The sequence below is a fragment of the Juglans microcarpa x Juglans regia genome, chromosome 4D (genome assembly GCF_004785595.1).
Source record: "Juglans microcarpa x Juglans regia isolate MS1-56 chromosome 4D, Jm3101_v1.0, whole genome shotgun sequence".
In the NCBI taxonomy this organism is placed as follows: Eukaryota; Viridiplantae; Streptophyta; class Magnoliopsida; order Fagales; family Juglandaceae; genus Juglans; species Juglans microcarpa x Juglans regia.
The window spans coordinates 31,305,566-31,328,225 of NC_054600.1; the positions used below are offsets into that span (position 1 = coordinate 31,305,566).

Genomic DNA, 22,660 nt, shown 5'->3' on the forward strand with positions numbered 1-22,660 from the left:
AAATGGTGGAGAGAGAGAGAGAGAGAGAGAGAACTATAACAAACTAAGTTTTCAGTTTCATCCCAGTTATAGCATTAACATATAATATGCCTCATTATTTTCTGAAGGTAAAGCTTACAATACGGCAATTACCATCAAATTTTTATATACATCCTTCCAAAAGGCTCGAGTCCAACCTCCAATATCGATACTAGAATCACCTGGCATCATCAACGCCATCCTGATGACATTGAAAACAACGAGATACAGTGAAATTGCTCCATTATAGTAGAAAACTAGTCTGTTGCCCCGAACAATGAGTGAGGATAATTAAAATAGAATAATTAAGAGGTTAGAAATTTAATAAAAATTGATAGGAAATACTCACATACTAATTGTGCAGCAGTAGCTCTTGTTGATCATGTAATCTTCTGGCAAAATCAATTGTAGAGAGCATACAATTGCACTCTATAAAGAATAGAATATTAATACCCTTTTTACTGCAGTACTAGAAAAGGTTCGTTAAAAATGAACCAAGTCGGAAAAAAAAGCGACTACACTATTAGCCAGCATATACTTGAAAAACCATTAGGCTGCCTTGAACTGCTGCATTGCATTTAATTTCCATTTGCATCGATTCTCGTTCAAGATACAGTACAAGTGAAACCAACCCCACGAATAGATTTATCTCACATTCATTGCTGCGGCCATATTCCTCAGCTTCTGAGAGATCTCCGAGAATGAAGGCCTTACCGATGGTTCAGAAGCCCAACAACTTTCCATCAAAGACTTCCATTCAGGATCACACCATGTTGGAATTTGTGGACGTAATGTGTTGTTTACAATTCCACCTGCAAATCAAAAAAGAAGGAAAACATACTTGAGTTTTGTAGTATAGCCATTACAAGTACTCCCAAAAACCATGTTTCCTAACACTTCACATTCCTACATTCACAATCCTATACCTATACATATGTCAGATTTTCTCTTAACCCCGGCAATTAAAATTGATGGATACTGCGATATCATTCCCCATATAAAAGTAAATTGACTTTTTTTGGGACCATGATTGGCGACATTGTTTTGAATTCACATTTACTTTTCTTATGTCTTCACAAAACAACCAAATCCTAACACAATATTTAAAGAAGACTCTGGAAAATAAATATTCTTAAGGGAAAACAAAGTCAATTTCATTCATAATTAGCTCTTCTGACTCTCAGAACTTTGGAAAGGAGGAAATCCAACTAGCTATTGACATTAAGGTTGTGATTGATCGACAAGAAAAGAAAAATAGAACCGCTTTCTTGCATTTTCCATGCATTCAAATGACGGGAAAAGTCATGAGTCCACCACTAGCCATTTTCCAACAGGAGATGTTTCACCCCAACTACCATCCTGCCTTTTAACAAGATTACACCATGAGATTTCAAAGTTACTTATAAAAAGACTTCACTTTGTAAAAGTTTTTTTTTTTTTTTTGTGCATTTCCTTTTCTTTTCTTGAGAAATACTTTCACATAAAATTTTCTTGTGAACCAAACCCAGGAAATTCTCTTTATATGTGGGAGGACATTACAAGAAGGCAAAAAATAAAAATCTTATATATATATATATATATATAAGTAAAAATGATAATAATAACGACAATTGGCTTGTAAAGATCTATATGTGGGAGGACATTACGAGGAGGCAAAAAATAAAAATATTGTAGCAACTGGCTTGTAAATTCAAATAACAATAGGAAATTATATGCTTTGCGGAAGAAAGACAGTGGATTCTGACAATTGGATGATAAGCAAAAATAAACTATTGAATCTAAGTAGCTAGTAACTGTAATGGGCTTAATTTTCGTGATTTTCTTATATCTCCTACTTAATTAGGTGTTTCCTTTCATATACGTCATGTGTACTTGGGCTATATGTACTCTTTGATTACTAAAATTTATACTTATAAAAAAAAAATCTAAGTAATAGAGTAAGATATCAAATGGAATTCTAAAAGCTAATAACTACAAGGTCACAACCAAAAGCTTAACATTTGGCAAGAAAATTCGGTACTTACCAATTATGGAAGCACAATGCATATCTGCATAAGGCTCATCACCCGTGAGCACTTCCCACATAACAATCCCAAACGAGTAAACATCAATCTACAGCAATATAGAATAATGATAATGAAATAGAACAGCAGAAAACATCTTAAAGAAAAGAAAAAAGAAACATTAACCTCTGAAACTCAAAAGTTATGCATTCACACTTGGTAACAATTACCTTCTCGGTCACCATGTGGCTTTTCCCACTGAGAAGCTCAGGTGCCATCCAGGGTAAAGTTCCACGGACACCTCCTGACACTAAAGTGTGTTGTTTTACCTTTGATAAGCCCAAGTCGCCAATCTAAAAGGATATTTGCAGATCATGTGAGTTTCCAAATCCAAGCACCTCCAAATATATTATCAAGGTTAAAAGTATGTTTAAAAGTGACTAAGGTGAAAAGGAGCATCCAAAGAAAATACACAAACAAACAAACCATCACAAGTTGATTTCCTACTGGGTCCTACTTAAAATTACTGTGTTCAAGCAAAACAATTCCGGACTTCAAAGAAATATATTTGAAGTATATTTTTTGTATTGGTAAAAGAATGTATGTGACTTCAAAGAAATATATAAAGGACATTATTATAAACAAACAATAAGTAAGCAGGTAACACCACAGTATCAGGTACCAAAAGATTTTTTTTTAATAACTGTGGTTCCAAAAGAAAATAGAAGAAACCAAATTTTTTTTTTTTTTTAAAGTGTCATTCCTATAGATATGTCTACCTAATCATACCTTGCACACAGGCCGCTGTGGATCTCTCATATTAACCAACAAATTTTCACATTTCAGATCAAAATGTACAATGTTCTTTCCATGCAAGTACTCCATTCCAAAGGCAGCATCCATGGCTATGATGAGTCTCTTGCGGCGATCAATAGTTCTGTTCAATTACATTATGGCATCAGGCATTCTATTTTCAATGAATTCTTTATATAAACTTGAGCACACAGTCAAAATAACATACAGCATACATTTCATATAAAAAGATAGTTGCAAAAATATTTAAAATCCGAAACACAGTGTAAAGCCAACAGAACAGCTACCTGTCTTTCTTTTGCAAAAACTGCTTTAAAGATCCATTGATCATGAACTCTGTCACGGTTGCTAAGGATCCGTCAGGACCATCCCGAACAATTCCATAGAAAGAAACAACATTTGGATGATGTAATGAACTCAATATCAAAGCCTCCTTCCAGAAATCTGCAATCTATGACAACATTACACACAGCCAGTCACTATCATAGCCAATTCCATTAGCATAACCACAAGTCTTGAGAAAAGAAAATTTGATCTGTATGAAACAGTTCTTTACACAGAATCCATAAACAGCAAAAATGAAGTCCCAGACATTCAGGTGGGATTGCCATCAGTAAGAGTAAGGAAAAAACACTCATAAATATGACAGAAAGATCTTTTAACTTGATTATTTAATGATGATAAAATAACAGCAAATGGCAGTATTTAAAGAGGCTAATTAAAGCCTTAATAGCAATAAAAAACACAATAAATAATAACAAATATGTTAAACTAGCAAAGGTCAAAGCCTCTGGGAAAACCTCAATATGTATTCAGCACACTCTTGTAGATGTTATCCTCATTTTTTCCCCTTTTAATTTCCTCCTTGGGTTCATAACTTAATTCATGACACAGATTTACATCTTGGCCAGCGATAAGTTCTACTTATTTGCTCAAGAAAATTCTTTCTTGACTAGAAAAATTCTTTTCTTGCTCTCCCCTGCAACCTCTGCATTGACATCTAATCCCCCTATTCACAAACTAAGCATGCTCACAAAAGACAGTATGACAAGCACAATGCTGAACCAAGTAAAACCTCCAACCTAATAGCTGCAAAAATATTTAACCAATTTACTTTGTGACGTTGTTGAGCTTGCACCTGAAATCCGAGTCTGCATAATATCAAAAGTAATAATTGCAACACCTCCTACTTAGGTGTCTCTCTTGTATATGTCCTGTGTACACGGGCAATGACTACTGTTTTCATCAAAAGTTTCAGGTCATCATTACATGAGCAGGCAAGAAAGTGCTTTAGCTAAAGCATACAAACAATAAGCACCTGACCAAAAGTAAAAAATATTGAGAACTGAGCATAGTCAAGACTTCAATTTCTTTTTGTTTTACCCCAAGCAAATTTGAGATTCTCACTTGAGAAGAAAAGGACTGTTTATTACTAGCTTTTCCTTCATATTTCGTTTAGTACCAGGTAACACTAGTGGTCCTCCACCAAATAGGCTGCCAGATACTCTCAGGCCTCCTTGAGCACTGGTTTGCACATAGCATTAGTAACTAACATACGTTCAGTTACTCACAGGCATCCTTGGGCAGGAGAACATTATAATATACGAAGTAAATTGCACAACAACTAAAGAGAAGTCAACCATTATATGTTTCAAGCATGCTAGTCAAACAAAAGCAAGAGTCGTTAGACAAAGACACTACCAAGCGTTCCCTTTCAGAGGGTCTCCCCGCAAAACAACTGGCTTTTATTCTCTTTATTGCTACATCAGAACCCTTCCATTTCCCATGATAAACAGACCCATATGTTCCAGAGCCTAATTCCCGGATTTCCTCCAGATCATCATTCTTTATTGTCTGATAGAATACAAGCAGTACTTTAGAATCAAGGAATCAAGGGAATGAATGAAGAAAAGAAGTATAAGGAAGAAAGAATAGTAATGATGTGTATAAGACAGAAAACAGTAACCTGTAATCCCCTGTCAATTGCTTCTGCCTCAGCCTTTGTTGGCTCAATCTTGTTGGTATTCAGATTGTCATTATCATAATCCAACTCTAGATCCCCATGGGCATTCTATCAAATAAACACGGCATTAGAAGAGAATAACTAATCAAACAACAGCCCCTCTATAAAGAAAATTTACTTGTTTCTCACCGTTGCTTCCATTCCATTTCCAGTTGCTTCTTTAAGGTTAGTACATTCTTTGACTCTAGCTTTCACCTCTTCAGCCCCTCCCAATGCTGCTCTCTTTACAGAAGCGATCAACTCGGGTAAGAGACTCAAATGGTCAACTGAAACCTTGGGACCTTCAGCAGCAGAAAGGTCCTTTTCACCCGGTTTCACAACACCACTACTCCCTCTGCAGATTTTAAGCAGATTGAATTGGTCTCCTCACAAATCTTATCAGCAATTTTCTTTGGCTCTGGACAATATATAGTCCGAAAATCAGAGTTCCCAACTTTTTCTACTTGACTTGCATCTTTTTCTTCACCAAGTATACTTTTCACCTCTGATCTCACCACTTCAGGGATGCTTTTCACATTTCTTGGATCTGAATTATAACCAGGAGTTGCCAAAGAAACCAGTTTATCATGAACCAAAGTTGAAGATGAATCCAAAGGTGGCACAGGTTCCAAGGGGGCGGCAAAGTTCGCCATGTCGGGCAGGGGCCGAGATGAGTGGTGGCTTTCCTGATAAAATGTGTTTGGGTTCAGTTTTAAAGCATGGCCATAAGAATATTCTGGCACAGCTTTCCCATCGAGACCCATCACTTTTTGCGAGGACTCTACCCTAGAAATTTGACTTTCCGCACCGACACAGAACCTTGGACTACCCTCACGCCTAGTAAATCCAGGATTAACAGTACCATTCACTTGCTGAGCTGAACTGGAGGCTTCATAAGAAGCAGTAACATGCACTGGATTATTTCTCCATAAAGCATGTCCAGGTACATTTCCATGTGACATTGGATAAAGATTATCTCCTCCATATGCGCAAGGCAGATTCCCATACTGGACCCCACATTCTTCAGGAGGAGGAACACATATGTGGGGTAGAGAAGCCATAGCTTGGTCATGCAACACTTCATTCCCCAAGTCAGGTCCACCTAAGTGATGAGCATAGTTTGTGGACACAGATTGGCTATCTTCTATATTACCATGCCCAAGAGGGAAACTCATCCCTGGTCCATCTACAATAAAGTGATCGCCCAATCTTCCAGCTCCAGAGACATGCATTCTTGCTTCATCAACCTGAGCATTCAACTGTTGCTGCAGGATCCATCCTCTCTCATGATTTCGAGTTTCATTATGAATAGATCGATGATCGCTATTTGGCTCGTTGGGGTAAATACCATGGTGTGAGTTGGCATCTGCATTCAGAATGAGAGTCTCCCTATTTTGGGGACAATCAGCACATGAATTAGAAAAATGGGAAAACCCATTCCCCATGTGGGGGTGCTCCAAATGTGGCTGATTTCGATGGAAAGTCATCCGGCAATGCTCACAGACACTGTTCCCTTCAAGAATGCTGGGCTATGAAAAACATTACCAGGAAAAACAGACTTCTCCCCAGATATAGCTCCAGTTGGCACCCATACAACATTCTCAGAATATTGTGGTTGGTGCTCATGCCTGGGCTGGTGATTTACTTGCTGCCGAGAATATTCATCTGGCATTCTATCAAAGCATTTTTCTGTTAATTCTGTGAATGGCATACGGTAACGAGCAGAAGAAGGTGAAGATGGATACTCTACCAATTGTCTAGGATCATGGGGCCCATAGTGCCTAGGAGAATAGTATGCAGGGCTCCATGGAGCTTCCATTTCATTATACCTCTGCGGCTGGTGTGGTGCCGATCCCACGTGGGGAATTGTAAGGTGACGCAAGTTAAACTGTGGCAAGGGCGTTTCAGATGTCCTTTGGCTATGAAGGCCACCCTCCACACTAATTGGGTTAAAAAAATGTTCTGCAACATGGATATCCTCAACCACACTAATCCTGGGGGACTCAGGCTGCTGCTGTTTCCTAAAATCAGAAGCATCATTCAAACTATTCAGAGCATCTACATACCTCCTCTCGGTCTCCCTCTCATTCCCCTCAACATAGTGCGACCCATCTAGGTCAGTGTGGGAAAACAGAAAAATCCTAAGCCTGGTGAACCCATCGCCAGAACCCAACTTATCATACTCTTCCATCATGTTAGTCACGTCATCATCATTAACAACTGATACAAGCGCATCAAGGTCCTCATCAGGCTGCTGGTATTTCAACACAGTAGCTCCTTGATAAAGCTCCCTCATTTTACTCATCAACTCCTCATAAGTAATACCTCGCGGCACGCTCACGATTCGTGTCTCTCCACCCACATACCGGAGCTTTCCATCTTGGGGGCGCGGCAATATACTACCAGAAAAACTACACAAAAATTTCACGCGCGGGCTTTCGTCATTCGAACAAGGGGTCGAGCCCAAGAATGACCTTGGGGTTGCGCAAGGGCTTTCCATCGAGTATGCAGATTGAGAAGCGTGTTGCCGATAAGCAGGGTTCTCAGACTGCCTCAAGTATACAATTCTGTTATTGCACGAGTGTCACTCACACAATATAGCTTAAAATTGTCGCAAATTGGAGCGGAAACCCAAAAGCAAAGCCACGAAGCAGTCCAACTTCACTTATCCAAATCAACAAACTCTCCTTTGTTAAACTCATCATTAACACTAAAAACCATCACATTTCCTAATAACAACCACTGCTACAATTGAAAGCTACGACAAAAAAATCTAGAAAAAATATATGAGCACGTGAATATTTCCGCCACGAAATTCCAAGATTTCCCAAATTTCTGAACAAAGATCCAAAGATCAAAACCCGAATCAACCAATTCCAGGGAGAAACGATAGCTGGGTACCTGAATTGGAGACTACCAAAACACCCACGACTAAATTCTGAAACCCAGTCGTAAATAGATCCTCTGAGAATTTTCGGAGGAACTCCCAAGCTAATTTAACCCCCTCTACCTTCCGTTGAAGCTTTGCGGCGTGGGTTTCAGCTCTGAGCGGATGATCTATAAGAGCAGAGAGAGATGGAGATATGCATACAGAGAAAGAAGGGAGAGAATGAGTGAGATGCCCCGTGATGATTAGGAATGGAGGTGATGCAGAAGAACCGCCATAGGCGAGAGAGAGAGAGGGAGAGAGAGAAGAGTGGTGGCTTGGCCTTGGCTGTCTCTCTTCGTGGTTCTTCCCCAAGATGCGATGCCCGGGTGCCAGGTAGTGTCCCACGTGGCACTCCCTGGTTTCTGCGTTCTCTTGGCATCTATTTATCTCCTCCAAAGCATATGCCCTCCGTTCTCTTTTTCTTATTTTCTTTTCCTTTTAATTAATTTTTTTTCTTTAAAAAAAAAAACCAAATCATTTCCAAATCCTACGATGCTAATAATGGTAAATCGCGATCACACTTAATTTTACAGATGAGATAAAGAGATAAATTAAAATAAAAATTAAAAATTAAATAAAATATTATAAAATATTATTTTTATTTTAAAATTTAAAAAAAATAAATTATTTATTTTATTTTATATAAAAATTTAAAAAATTTATAATAATTATATAAAATAATATGAGATAATAATAATTATAAAAACAAACAAGACATAAGACTAACGAGTAAGTACGATCGATTGGCCCTTGTGTGGATTCTTTTTAGTGTGTAAATTTTATGTGTTTTATTTTTAAAAATAATAAATATAAAATTTATATTTGCAATATTCAATTTCATTTTATTTTAAAAAAAGTATGCAAAATTTATGCATTTTAAAATTGTATCTAACACATTACTCTTTTTTTTCCTTAATCCTAATTAATTTTAAAAAAATTTCAATATTAACTCATTTACTTTTTTTTTTTGCTTCTGCGTACCAACAATCCAATGTTATAGGCCTCGATTACCATTAACCAATTTACATATACGAGTTTACTAATTGGTATTTTATGTTGTTTGTTTTGTTTCTTTGGAGTAATTTGGAATAAATTTTCTCAACTCCAATACATTATCACTTTGAGGTTTTTTTTTATATTTATTTAAATCATAATCATTTTATGAATCTAAAATGACATATTCCCTGTTAAATTATTAAAAACAAATCTAACGTTTACCGATTAATGTTGCCTTTGAATTGGATTTAGACCTTTTTTTCGTCTTTTAATTTCTAGATTTTTATAATTGTTTTGAAGAAATATTAATGCCTCGATTTGGGTAAATATAATCTTGACAACACCTATGTAGGACTGATCACCCGGATTCCGGATCGGATACCCGAGTTTCAAGCCCAAGTAGGAACCCGGCCCGGATTAACCGGGATATGACTCGGGCCGAAACTCGGATGAATCATGGTTGTTGAAATTCGAAAATCTAGATTCTAGACTGTTAACCCGGGTTTATTATTATTATTATTATTAACAAAAACTTATATGTTATTTATTTATTTTTTCAAGAAAAAATAGTGTTGAAAAGTTTTTTTTTTTTTATCTAAAAGCATATATTTTATAAAACTAAAAGATGGAGAACTAAATTTATATAAAAAATAGCTAAAGCTACAAGCCTATAAACAAATAATTAATTGTTTCACTAAATGCATGTAAAAAAAAAATCAATATTATTCATATAAAATGCATGCGACATAGAAGATGTAATCCACTACATATTATATTGTTTAAACTACTTTCCTAAAAATATTACAAAACAAATATATTACTTTAATCAAACTCTAATACACAACAAATTATCTACAAAAAAACCAGAAAATTTTCCATGAGGGTTTTTCTCCCTAATCCTTGCAACTTCAGCACGCCTCTTCTCTGCAGATAAAGGAACCATGAATTTTCATCAGGGTATTTTCATCATCAACTTCCACGAGAAAATTGTAAAATAAAACTTAAGAAGATTTTCCTAAAACTAAATATTATCCATCCATCACCAATGCAGCTATAAAATTACAGATTACACAATAAATAGGAGTGTCGGATTTTGTCAACTGCACAGAGAAAAGGGTGGAATCTGGATGGATTTTGCTGGTGAGTGCAGAAAAATGGACGGTCCACATTTTCAAGATTGAGATGCCAGGCTTCAGCTTGATATGAGATCATTATATCTTAATTTATGCACACACTAGTATATAAGTTTGGAGTGTTTAACCGTCAAATACACATATCCTTTAACTTTAAAATACAGACATGTCCTACTAATTGAATCTCAGTTTTCTTCTTCTATAACCTAAAGTGAGGTGTCAAGTTAGATTTAAGGAAGAAAATAGAGAATCACAGTGGTCAAAGGAACTCCTAACAAAATCAATGGATAAATATAGAAGTCTCATTAGTCAGATCAATGGATAAGTTGAGAAATTAATAAAATAGAGTAGGTCTTTAACAGCATTAATGATAAGTAAAACTTCATGCAACTTTAGTTATAACTTATAAGCATCACAGGCCAAAATTAATTTCAAAAGAACTGGCTGATTATGCAAGAAAAAAGCACTTATTCTAGATTTACGAGATCATAGAGCTGTAAGGATTAATGCACACGCCTGCAGCATATAGGTCATAGTCTCAAATCCTGCCAAGACGAAATAGAAGAACTAATAATTACAAGTTTACAACCATACATAGTTAATCTCTAGAGCTAATTTATTAAGGGGAGACAAAAGGTTCTAAATTTTTCAACATAAATGAGAAGAGAGACTCACAACAGTCTCGGTTGAAGATGAAGCTAGATAACCTTCTAAAAAAAATTAAAAACTAAATTAGATAGATAATAAACTGAGTTAGACATATATTAAAAAATATACTTCAAATTTCAAACTTACCTTCAACAAATTCCTAAACGTCGACAGGTTTTATTTTTAACCAATTTTGGGTGCAAATGAGAGATTTGACAGTTTTTTTGAGACAATGAACTTCTAAAATGATCCAATATGCATCATCTAGTATTGAATATGGACTTCGAGACAACAGTGAAAACGGGGGTGGCTAACACATCACATGTTACCTCAGCAAGAACAGGATAATTGGTTGCATTAGCTCTCCATCAATCTAAGATATCAAAACCGAGCGAGTCATTTACACACGCCTCAGATAAATACATCTCTAGTTCTGATCTAAACTCCATTACACTCATCTCCTCAAGGTATTTATTGAACATGATCCAAAATTTAGTCGAAGGTGGTGTCGACTCATTAGAACTCTCCCCACTAGTAGTGTTTGGCCTTCCTTGAGCCGCATTAGAACTCCCTCCACTAGCCACATGAAATGTGTTATACTGCTAGATCAAGCAACCTAAAAGGAGTTTAACATTGTCCTCTATTTTATCCGCCAACTCATCTCCTTTGCACTTTTGCAACCAATACTTCATTGTCATCATTTTATATCGTGGATCAAGCACAAAAGAAACATATATCATCAAGTTGAACCTATTTGTGCTATCACAATATTTGAAATACTTACTTTTCATATTTACGCTCATAGTATTGGTGATAATATCATTATTCAAGCACATATCATTTAATGTATCTTCAATTGTGCAAAGTTATTTGAAATATACATTAGTCGTCACAGACAAAGAATCATGAATGTTCAATGTAATGTCATAAAAAAATTTCAACAACTTTACAAAGATTCGTGCATTTTTCCAATCATCATTAGTGGGGTTCACAAATTGTTCATCCACAAATATATACTGTTCAAAGGCTTGTTTATATTTTTCAGTAGTACACAATATCAAATATGTGAAGTTCTATCTAGGAAGAATATCTAAGCAGATCATTATCCTACTGATCTTTTCATTTGCCGCATAGGCCTTGAACTTGACAAATCTTGACAATGAAGATTTCACGTACATGATGACACCTATAATCTTTGTTACAAATTCATAAACATCATTCAAGCTGTCCATAACAATCAGATTTAATATATGGGCAGTACACCGCATGTGAATAAATTCACCACCCAATATAGTACAATAATTATCCTTTATTTTTCTCCTCATGTAATCAACAGTAACATCATTTGAGAAGGCATTATCAATTGTGATGGTCAAAATTTTATCAACACCTCATTCAATGAATCTCAAGTCTAACACCCTCCCAATAGTTTCGCCCTTATAGTCAAGAATTTGGCAAAACTCAAGAATTTTTTATGCAATCGCCAATTGCAGTCACTAAAATGTGCGGTAATGCACATGTAGTTTTATATTTTACACCAATGTTCAAGTATCGGTGGTAAGACATATAATTTGACCATCCAACAATTTCTTACTGTTCTTCTATTTGTTATACAACTTAATACAATCAATTTTTAAAGTAATTCAAGATGATAAAGTAAATCCAAACTCTAAATCAGCTACGAACTCAACAAACTATTTGTACTCTACTAAAAGGCAATTCACACATAATTAAAAACTTAGCAGTTGACATCATAAGTTTTTTTACATCATATTTCACTAGATCTTGTGGGCTACACACTCTTCACTCCACATCCCACTTAACATTAGAGGATTGACTTTTTTCAACTCCTTTAATTCTAATGAGAGGTTTCACATGCATCTTGGAGGTAGTGTATCATAAATGAAATGTCATTCTTGTAGTAGTAACTGTATAGCTTAGCGTAATAATTGCACTGAACTTTTAGGTTATTGTGGTCAATATGTTGCACTTTAGTAAAGTGTTCATAAACCACTTATTGGTTACTAGGTATTTTTTTAGATTTATTGGGTAAAGGTGAAATGAAACGGGTAGAATGTTATGTATACATGGATGAAAGGGTAAGAAAACTCTCATGCTCCTCCATATCCACTAAAATAGAGTATGCAAATATCATTTATTCATTTTGAAACAAAATAAGATTTACTATTAAAAAAATAATTTGTTATATAAATATTAATAACTTTTACATATCCTAAATTATAAATATCATTTTTCTTACTATTTATATTCTATTAAAGAAAATGATAAAATTATAAGTTTTGCTATATACAAGTAAATTTGCGTACCAATCTGCGTACGAATGATATTGCCTTCATATTATAAATTCAAATTAATATTATTTTCAATATAATATACTTTCTGACTAATCATATCGAATGAATGTACGTATTAGTGTGCAGAATCGCTTACAATTAAATTTTTCTTAAAATTATTACTAAATAACAATTTATATACCACTATTGGTAATAAACTAATATTATTTTAAATTTTATTTTGATTTGATATGTTTAAGGGTACGAGCTGTTTCAGGTTGAGAATGATTTCGATAAGTTATATGTTTTCTTTTTCGTATATTTTTTTATATTTTTAAAAAATTAACAACATCATTAAAAAAAAATAATACTTACCCCACATATGAAACCACCAAAGGAGCCACCAATTCCATTATTTTATTATTTTTTAACTGAATGATTAAAGAAGTATTTTTAAATGATATTATGAATTTTTAAAAAGATATATGAAAAAAAAACACATTTAGATTGCATTTGAATGTTAAACTAAGTTGAGTTAAGATGATAATATATTGTTAGAATATTATTTTTTAATATTATTATTATTTTAAGATTTGAAAAAGTTAAATTATTTATTATATTTTGTGTTAAGATTTTAAAAAATTGTAATGATTAGTTGAGATGAATTGAAATGGATTTACGTTAAACCAAATGAAGCCTTGCTCTTTTTGGTGGTCACCTTCGACAGCCTTCTTCTGTGGCTCTAAGAGCATTCTCATTAGATTAGTCAAAATTAAAAGATATTTTTTATGGATATAAGAGAAATTTAACTTTTGACTATTCCACTAAATTTAACTTTTGACTATTCCACTCACATAAATCTCCATATTGGAATAACTATTTTTTCATTATATAATAATAAAATAATATAAGATCAATTTGGTTTTAGTTATTCACATCAAATCTCCACATTAGATTATATATTTATTCATTATATAATAATGAATAACTAATAATTTAAAAATTTTTAAAATTTTTTAATTATTAATTTAATTTATTTTATCATATTTTACTATTCTATCTATTATATATTAATTAATAATTATATTCTTATTAAATTAATATATCACTAACTCAAATTAATATATCAATTGTGATAAAGTATGTGATAGAAAGAAAAGAAGAGAGAAATAATTAATAAAATATGTATTTGATGTATGTATAGTGACCTTTAAATTTGAAAAAACTTTTGAAAGTCACTGTAGCTAAATTCTAAATATTTAAAATTTGACTAATCTAATGTAAGCATATTTTACTCTCTAATAACTAAATACTCATTAAATTTAACTTTTAACTAATCTAATGAGAATGCTCTAACAGCATCTTTAAAAAAATACTTATTTAATCATTAATTTAAAAAAAAATCTCGATAGAAATGCTCGAAAGCCAAAATGAACACCAATAAATCTTGAAAAGCACCGCCCAAATTGTTTACAAATCCCCTCTCTCAAGCAATCTCTCTCTCTCTCTCTCTCTCCTCTGAGAAATGGGTCAGGCTCCATCCGGCGGGCCTAATCGCCCAGGCGACCGCAAACATGACGACGGCAACAAAAAGGAGAAAAAGTACGAGCCCGCGGCGCCTCCCTCCCGCGTGGGCCGCAAGCAGCGTAAGCAAAAGGGTCCCGAGGCAGCGGCCCGGCTCCCCACTGTGACTCCTCTAAGCAAGTGCAGGCTCCGACTCCTGAAGCTCGAGCGCATCACGGACTATCTCGTGATGGAGGAGGAGTTCGTGGCTAACCAGGAGAGGCTCAAGCCCCAGGAGGAGAAGAACGAAGAGGACCGCTCCAAGGTCGACGATCTCCGTGGCTCCCCCATGAGTGTAGGCAATCTGGAGGAGCTGATTGACGAGAATCATGCCATTGTGTCGTCCTCGGTGGGGCCCGAGTACTACGTTGGGATCCTTTCGTTTGTGGACAAGGATCAGCTGGAGCCCGGATGCGCCATTCTTATGCACAATAAGGTTTGTTTCTTCTTTTTAAAAAATTTGCGGTAGTTTTTAGGTTTTATTTTATTTATTTTTTGTGGAGCTGAGTTTGTGAATTCTAGGGTTTAGGAAAAAATTCTAAGGGAAGGATTATAGAAATTTTGTGCTGGATTCAAGAGTGTTAAACTTCTTGAAATTCATAATGCTTTATGGCTAAACGGTAGGATCTGAACCATGCGTCCAATCTAGGATGATTATTGTGACTTTCCCTGTCTCGAGTTGCAAATCCCTAACTCTCTGAATTAGTCTAAAGGAAAATCAAAAGACGGCCATCAATTACTTTTTTTTTAAGTCTCTAAGTAAAGAAAAATTTGGTCAAAGTAGTACTTAATATTAATACAGTTCTGACACTAAATGTGAGATATTCGTTGGTTTTCACGTGGTAATTGTTGTTCTTGTGTTATATGTATAGGCCACATGTATTGATCTAAACGAAATATTGTTCAATTGTGTATTGGTTTAAATGAGATATTAATTTTTGGGATTAATTACACTTTGTCCTCTCGAACTTTTACTCAAATCACAATATGCCTCCGAAACTAATAATAATATCAAAGTGGACGTTCAAACTTTCAAAACTTCCCAATCCCCCGTTCCGTCTACCAGCAATGTCAAATCTAACAGAAATTTACTGCAAATATATAATTTTCATCTAATTTATTATTATTAACTATATAAAATATAAAATAATATATGATATCAATTAATAATAAATTATTAATCATTAACCATATATAAGATTATTTTATACCTAAGTTGCAAGCAAGTATGAATAATCTATATACACAATGAAATTATTTGATATTCATTAACCATATATAAATTAATAAAAAAATTATTTAATGATTTATGATTTATTATTAATTGATAACATATATTATTTTATATTTTATATGGTCAATGATAATAAATTAGATGAAAATTAAATCTTTGCAGTGAATGTTATGCACATGAGCAGCACGTGCAGTGAATTTTTGTTAGATTTAATGCTGCTGGTACATGGAAGGGGGGATTGGGAAGTTTTGAAAGTTCGAGAGTTCATTTGATGCAATTATTAGTTTCGGAGGCACATTATGAATTGAATGAAAGTTTGAGGAGACAAAGTGTAATTAACCCTAATTTTTTATAAATGCGGCGCAAACATTTACATAAGATCAAAACCTGTGACCACACCCTCCAACCCTTTGTGGGGGAGGGGGTTCCATTTGGTCCAAAGGCAATTGGCTGTACAATTGACATTCATTTTAGCTACATCTTTCTCTCTATACAAAGGCGATGACCTAGAGAAATGGGAAGACTCTGAATGATTATAAGGAGGAATATAGGTTAAAAAATTAATCATCACAACTAGGTCTAGCTATCTGTCATCCCAGTATTTTGTTATCGATAAAAAAAAAGTATTTTGTTATCAAATGGTATTGAGATTTTGAATGGTATTCTTGTTGTTCATGCTTGGTTCAGGTCCTTTCTGTGGTTGGGCTTCTTCAAGATGAGGTTGATCCCATGGTGTCCGTGATGAAAGTTGAGAAGGCTCCACTGGAGTCTTATGCTGACATAGGCGGGTTGGATGCCCAGATTCAGGAAATTAAAGAAGCGGTGGAGCTTCCTCTTACTCATCCTGAATTATACGAAGACATTGGTATCAAGCCCCCAAAGGAGTCATACTATATGGGGAGCCTGGGACAGGGAAAACTTTGCTTGCCAAGGTAAATAATTTGTTTTTTTTTTTTTTATACGGCATGGTCCGCAGTCATCTCAGAATTAAAAAGTTTGTTGGAAGCTTCCCCATGAATTTGGGTTGAAGTCCCATGCTTGTTCTTGAGTGCATTCTTCACATTCTTTCCAATTAGTATGTATTAATAGTTATATATACTTAATAAAAAAACATATATTAATGATCTCTTGGAATCCGAGGGGTATTTTTAGGCTTTGGAGTCCCTTTGCTAGAAGAGTTTGGCTTAGGTTCAAAGGCTTGACATACATTTTTTCGAACATGCTGAGCTGCACTTTGAAATATGAAAGTAGGAAGTCAGTTTGGCATCGATAGATTTTATTTTGAAGATTGACATCTGCAAGTTAGGTAGAGTCAGTTTGGCCCTTGCTTTCAAATTGGATGGAAAATATTCCTCTTTTCTCTTTGGGGTGGGGTTCATTTCCGAAAGTGTAGAATATTTTATGAAAGTTGGGATAAACATTTAAGTTTTCATTGCACGTTTTTCTGTAACATTGCAGATATGCTTTTTTTTTTTTCTTTTTTTTTTAAGTGTAATTGTATTTTAGTAGAACATTTATAATGCATGCATGTTTTTGGCACCTGTGTGGTATTTCATTAAACATCTAAAACACAATTTTAACTATTCTCATAGAATTCACCCTGGATTTCCCTGCATGTTAACCCATCATAGATGTGGTTGGGAACTGTGATTATGCTTTTAAATTTTACTTCAGGCGGTGGCAAATTCAACCTCAGCAACTTTCTTGCGCGTGGTCGGAAGTGAATTAATTCAGAAATACTTGGGCGATGGACCTAAATTAGTCAGGGAACTCTTTCGAGTTGCAGATGAACTTTCACCATCAATTGTCTTCATTGATGAGATTGATGCAGTGGGCACAAAAAGGTACTTTATTTAATATAGCTCTGCCATATTTCTTTCCGGAACATTCTTCTGATAACATATTTTGGTTTATTTATTTTTACCAGGTACGATGCACATTCAGGTGGGGAACGTGAGATTCAGAGGACTATGCTGGAATTGCTGAACCAGTTAGATGGTTTTGACTCAAGAGGAGATGTCAAAGTGATTCTTGCTACAAATAGAATAGAGAGTCTTGATCCAGCTTTGCTGCGTCCTGGTCGAATTGACCGGAAGATTGAATTCCCTCTACCAGACATAAAAACAAGGAGGCGCATTTTCCAGGTACTTTGGATACAATATGTTTAGAAATGGAACTATTGTTGACAAAATTCAGTGTGTTTTCTCTGTAAAGATCTTTTTGCAATGTGTATTCTTTGGGAATGCAGATACACACGTCAAGAATGACATTGGCAGATGATGTCAACTTAGAAGAGTTTGTGATGACTAAAGATGAATTTTCTGGGGCCGATATCAAAGCAATTTGTACTGAGGCTGGTTTGCTTGCTTTAAGAGAGCGACGTATGAAGGTGACAAATCTACTTTATTTCTTTCTCTGTCTTTACATTCCGAACCCCCTCTCAGCAAATAATAATAATAATAATAATAATTGAACCTATCAATTGCCTGTCTTGCTCGTTATATGTAATTTCAATTTCTTTTGACATGTAGGGGGTACACTTATTTTTGGCATGTGCTTTAACACATACTCGAGGGTAGGGTGTGACCATATGAATGTAAAGTGGCAAAATATTGCATATCCGAACATGTGCATTCAAAATTCTTCATATTTTTTTTTAATTCCATTCTGTGCTTTTACTTGTAAAAAGAATTCTCGCTACTTTCTTTAGTTCTAAAAACTGTGACTTTGATGCGAGCCTAGCTTCTATTTTCTAATTCATACGGTGATATTAGTCTCAACAAAGTACGCACTTATCATAGCTACTTGATAGTTTTGACATTTTTAGGTCTACATTATATGTTGGCTGGTTGATTCATTGCCCCTTCCTGGGAGTAGCTTAATTGTTTGACTTGACTGACTATTGACACCGTTCGCACTTGCTGCAGGTAACACATGCAGACTTCAAGAAAGCCAAGGAGAAGGTGATGTTTAAAAAGAAAGAAGGGGTGCCAGAAGGGCTCTATATGTAGAAAGGTAGCTAGTTATGTCTGGCCGAAAAGCATTGTTTTTTTTTTTTCCAATTTAGTTTGGTTTCTTTTAATCTTCATGAGAGAAGGGCCTTAGAAATGCTCCAAAAGGCTCCAAAAGAAATGCTCCAAATGGCACTCTGCTAAATCTGCAGAATCTGGGTTATGAAAGGGAGTTTTTTAGTACTACATAAGGGATTTATGCCGCACAGTTTCTAAAACCAGCTATAATGCATTAATCTACTTAGTTAACCAAAGAAGAAGAAGGATAAATGGATTGCTAACTGTTTTCCAATCACATATACCTAGAGCATAGGACACTTAATTGTAATGGTTCCTTGAGGAACCAGATGGGAAATATTCTCAATGAAAAGTGGCAAGGAAGATAAGACCCTAATGAGAAGATGCTTGAAAAATCCAAAACCATTACTCAAAGCATGGAAACTCACAAAACACATGGTTTCGTTTGTTTTCGCAAATGAGAAGAAATAAGTTGAGATAAAAGTTGAAAGTTGAATAAAATATTGTTAAAATAATTTTTTTTGTATTATTTTTGTTTTGAGATTCAAGAAAATTGAATTGTTTATTTTATTTATGTGAAAATTTGAGAAAATTATAATGATTAAATAAGATAAGATAAGATAAGATAGGAATTGTTGTGAAAATAACGAGATCCCATGAAACTTTAACAAAGCCGAAAGGTTTCCAAAGAAATCCAGAACCGCAACATCCAAGGGATTGTTGGAAATGGGATGGTGCTTTAAAGAAGTTAAAATCAGATAAAGATGCAAGGAAATTAGGATCTTTGTTTCCAATTCCACCTCTAGCTGATTGTCGTGCAAATAAAGACGGGAGGTATTTTAAGGCTATGTTTGGAACATAAATTCATTTCAATTTATCTCAAAATAATTAATGATAGGATTTATTATTTTTTTAACTTTTCGTAAAAAAAATTAAACCAATCTCAACTTACTTTATAAAATCTCCAAGGTTTTTGGGTATTGGCCTAGAGAATAAGTTTAGATTTAAAATAATACTATATACAGTCATGGGTTGTGCAAGTATTGCGTACTTTTGAAAAAAATGAGTCTCTTATTAAAAAATTAATTTTTTTATATGAATATTTATTCACTTTTTACAAAAAAGTACGTGACGGTTGTGAGTACTTATGACTGTAAATATCATTCATTTACTTAAATCTAGTTAGGTCAACTTGGAGCAATTTGAAACGAAGGACTCGCGGGATACGACCACTAAAGGTCGTTGTTATGAATGGCCAGAGTTTCAAATTCAGGGCAAAAATCTTAAATTCAAATGGAAGATTTCCGAACAAGCAATTTTTATAGTTAGTGTTGAGACGTAGTTGGCGAAGGTTGGGTAAGATTCTCAGTTCTTTTGGTATGCCACCACTTAGGGTTCTCAAAAAGACGTAGATGACTGATCTCATGCGGTAGAGAACCAGAGAGGCCGTTGTTAGTGTTATGATGGATGGAGATCAGTGGAAGTAAATAACAAAAATTCAACAATCATACAAAGAACATCGATATTTAAGTGGTTTGACTTGAACGATAGTCTATGTCCACTAGCGGACTCGAGTTAAGGTTGAGCTTTAGAAATCAAGCCACCATTCCAGTAGTTAAAAAAATCAAACGAGTCAAGGAAGTAGAGATTGCCCATATGAAGAGAAATGGTTCCTTGGAGAGCCTTGCATGAAAGGTTCAGAGCTGTGACTCTTTGCCCGAGTTGGCTACGGGAGACCCCGATCCAATTGTAGAAGTTTGTTGCAGTAGATCAGTTACCAGCCAAGCTAGTTTTGTTAGGATCAGAGCTGAGTTGAGATTGGAAGGCAATCAGAGTTGTTTGATCGGTGAAATGGTTGGAAGATTCGGCCCACCTGAGCATGCATGAATGCAGTGACAACAAACCCCAATAGCGAGAGAATGGACGACCTTACTATCATCATGTGTGCGCAAAGGAGATGGAATGGTACGGGTTATTAAGATATGTTTGGACAGTGAGATGATAATTTTTTATTTTGGATGAAAGTTTAAAATATTATTTTTTAATATTATTATTGTTTTGAGATTTGAAAAAGTTGAATTGAGATTTGAAAAAGTTGAATTATTTATTATATTTTTTGTGAGAATTTAAAAAAATTATAATGATAAAATGATATGAGAATTTTATCTCTCATCCTACTTGCCAAACCTATTGTCCTGATATGAAATCAGTCAATGACCCTTTTAAAGGGGGAAAAAAGGTGTTGCTGGGATAAAGATGGAGGTATGAAAGAGTAATGTTATGTAAGATATGTCATATTTATCACTATTGGATGATAACTACTCATATAATAATTGATCATTAATTCAATGGTGATAAATATGTCACATCATATATAGTGGGATGAAAGTAAGATGATGGTGTAGTGTATAAAATTTTCTAAATATGAAAACGGTTGATCCCTCTTAAATGATAGGGGCAATCTCACATGCAAGTTGGTAGTCTCATGCATAATTTATTGTCATTCAAGAAAAGTTCTATATACCATATTATCATTTCATTTTCATCCTACTAAGTATGATGTGGCATATTTATCACTATTAAATGATTATTTATTACATACTTTTTTATCATCTAATAGTGATGAATATATCACATACCATTTAGTATGATCAAAATAAGATAAAAATATGGTATATAACATTACTCTTAGTTCAATGTTATAGTTTAGGAAAATTCTATATACCATACTCTATCATTCCACTAAGTATGATGTGTCACATTTATTACTATTAAATAATCATTTATTGCATGTTTCTTTATCATCTAATAGTGATAAATATGTCACATATTATTTAGTATGATCAAAATAAGATGAGAGTGGTGTATAACATTACTTGTTTAGGAAAAAGTTACGGTTCGAATATTTTTATTTAATAATTAAGAAAGTTATTATTAATGAAGTAATTATATTTTTAATTTTTTTAATAATTAAATATGTTAAAAAAATATTTTTAAAAAATGATTAAAAAAATCAACTATAAATTTATACCAGCGATAAACGCTAGCGGCCGCTAGCACCGCCCTTTACAGCCTTCTAGTAACTACTTCGACATATCCCAAGTCACGGATACTAGGTTGCGGCAGCAGAAGAAAGAGATTTTTTCCCTTTCATTTTCACTTTCTCGTGCAAAGGACAAGAAGGTATTTAAGAAGCGGACACATGTCCCAATAGCTTGAGTGACCACGTAAAACAACAAATGTCCAAAGCAGCTTCTGGTGGTCCGGCTAACCACGAATCAAACCATACTTCCAATTCATAATGGACCCAAAATACATTGACAAAATACCCCCAGAAAAAGCCTAACCCTACTCTAGCAAGGCTCTTATTATTATTTTTTTTTTTTAGCAAGTATGTATTTATAGATAAACTAACGGATACAAGACATAAATTTGGTAGGATAGGAATTTCCTATAATCTTTCTAAAGCCAACACACATTACATCACAAAGGAGATGATCGAAATTAAAAAATTGACTCCCACCCAATTCTCATAAGGAAATATCGCTTGGTGACAGTTTTTATATAGTCTGATAAACAGACTATTAAACTGCAGCTAGAAGCCACAATACAAAAGGGTGTGCTGCAACGTGTTGGTCTGAACTAGCTGGAATGAACTATCACATCCACTTTCACTCTATATTTGTTTAGGGAAAACGAAAACATAGTATAGCAACCAAAAAATCTAGCAAGGCTTTTATTCATAGTTTGCCAACTCCCTACCATTTGTTAGTGGAAAGATCAAGCTAAGAACAGGGATTTAAAGCTTGGCGCTAATTTGGATGGGTAGTTTGAAGCTAAAACACAATATATGAGATTGTGTTAGAGATGTGTTAGATTCATAAACAGATCTCATACAGGTAAAATTTACAAGATTAAAAATATTGCATTAAATCCATTTTATGGTAAAACGATATTTACAATTTGATAGATTACATCAAACTACATTAGTTTGTGAG

At 34.4% G+C, this 22,660-nt stretch overlaps 1 protein-coding gene and 1 pseudogene across 1 annotated transcript; one reads left to right on the top strand and one right to left on the bottom strand.

The window, feature by feature from the left end:
- Positions 1–309: 309 nt before the first annotated feature.
- Positions 310–8,128, bottom strand: LOC121261004. The gene is given in 10 exon segments (XM_041163135.1): positions 310–830; positions 2,043–2,130; positions 2,252–2,374; positions 2,811–2,958; positions 3,122–3,285; positions 4,536–4,688; positions 4,801–4,905; positions 4,987–5,216; positions 5,219–6,367; positions 6,370–8,128. Coding segments are annotated over 10 exon segments (3,294 nt in total). The 5' UTR covers positions 7,337–8,128; the 3' UTR covers positions 310–663.
- Positions 8,129–14,292: 6,164 nt separating this feature from the next.
- LOC121261005 lies at positions 14,293–18,830 on the top strand (annotated as a pseudogene).
- The last annotated feature ends 3,830 nt before the right edge of the window (positions 18,831–22,660 follow it).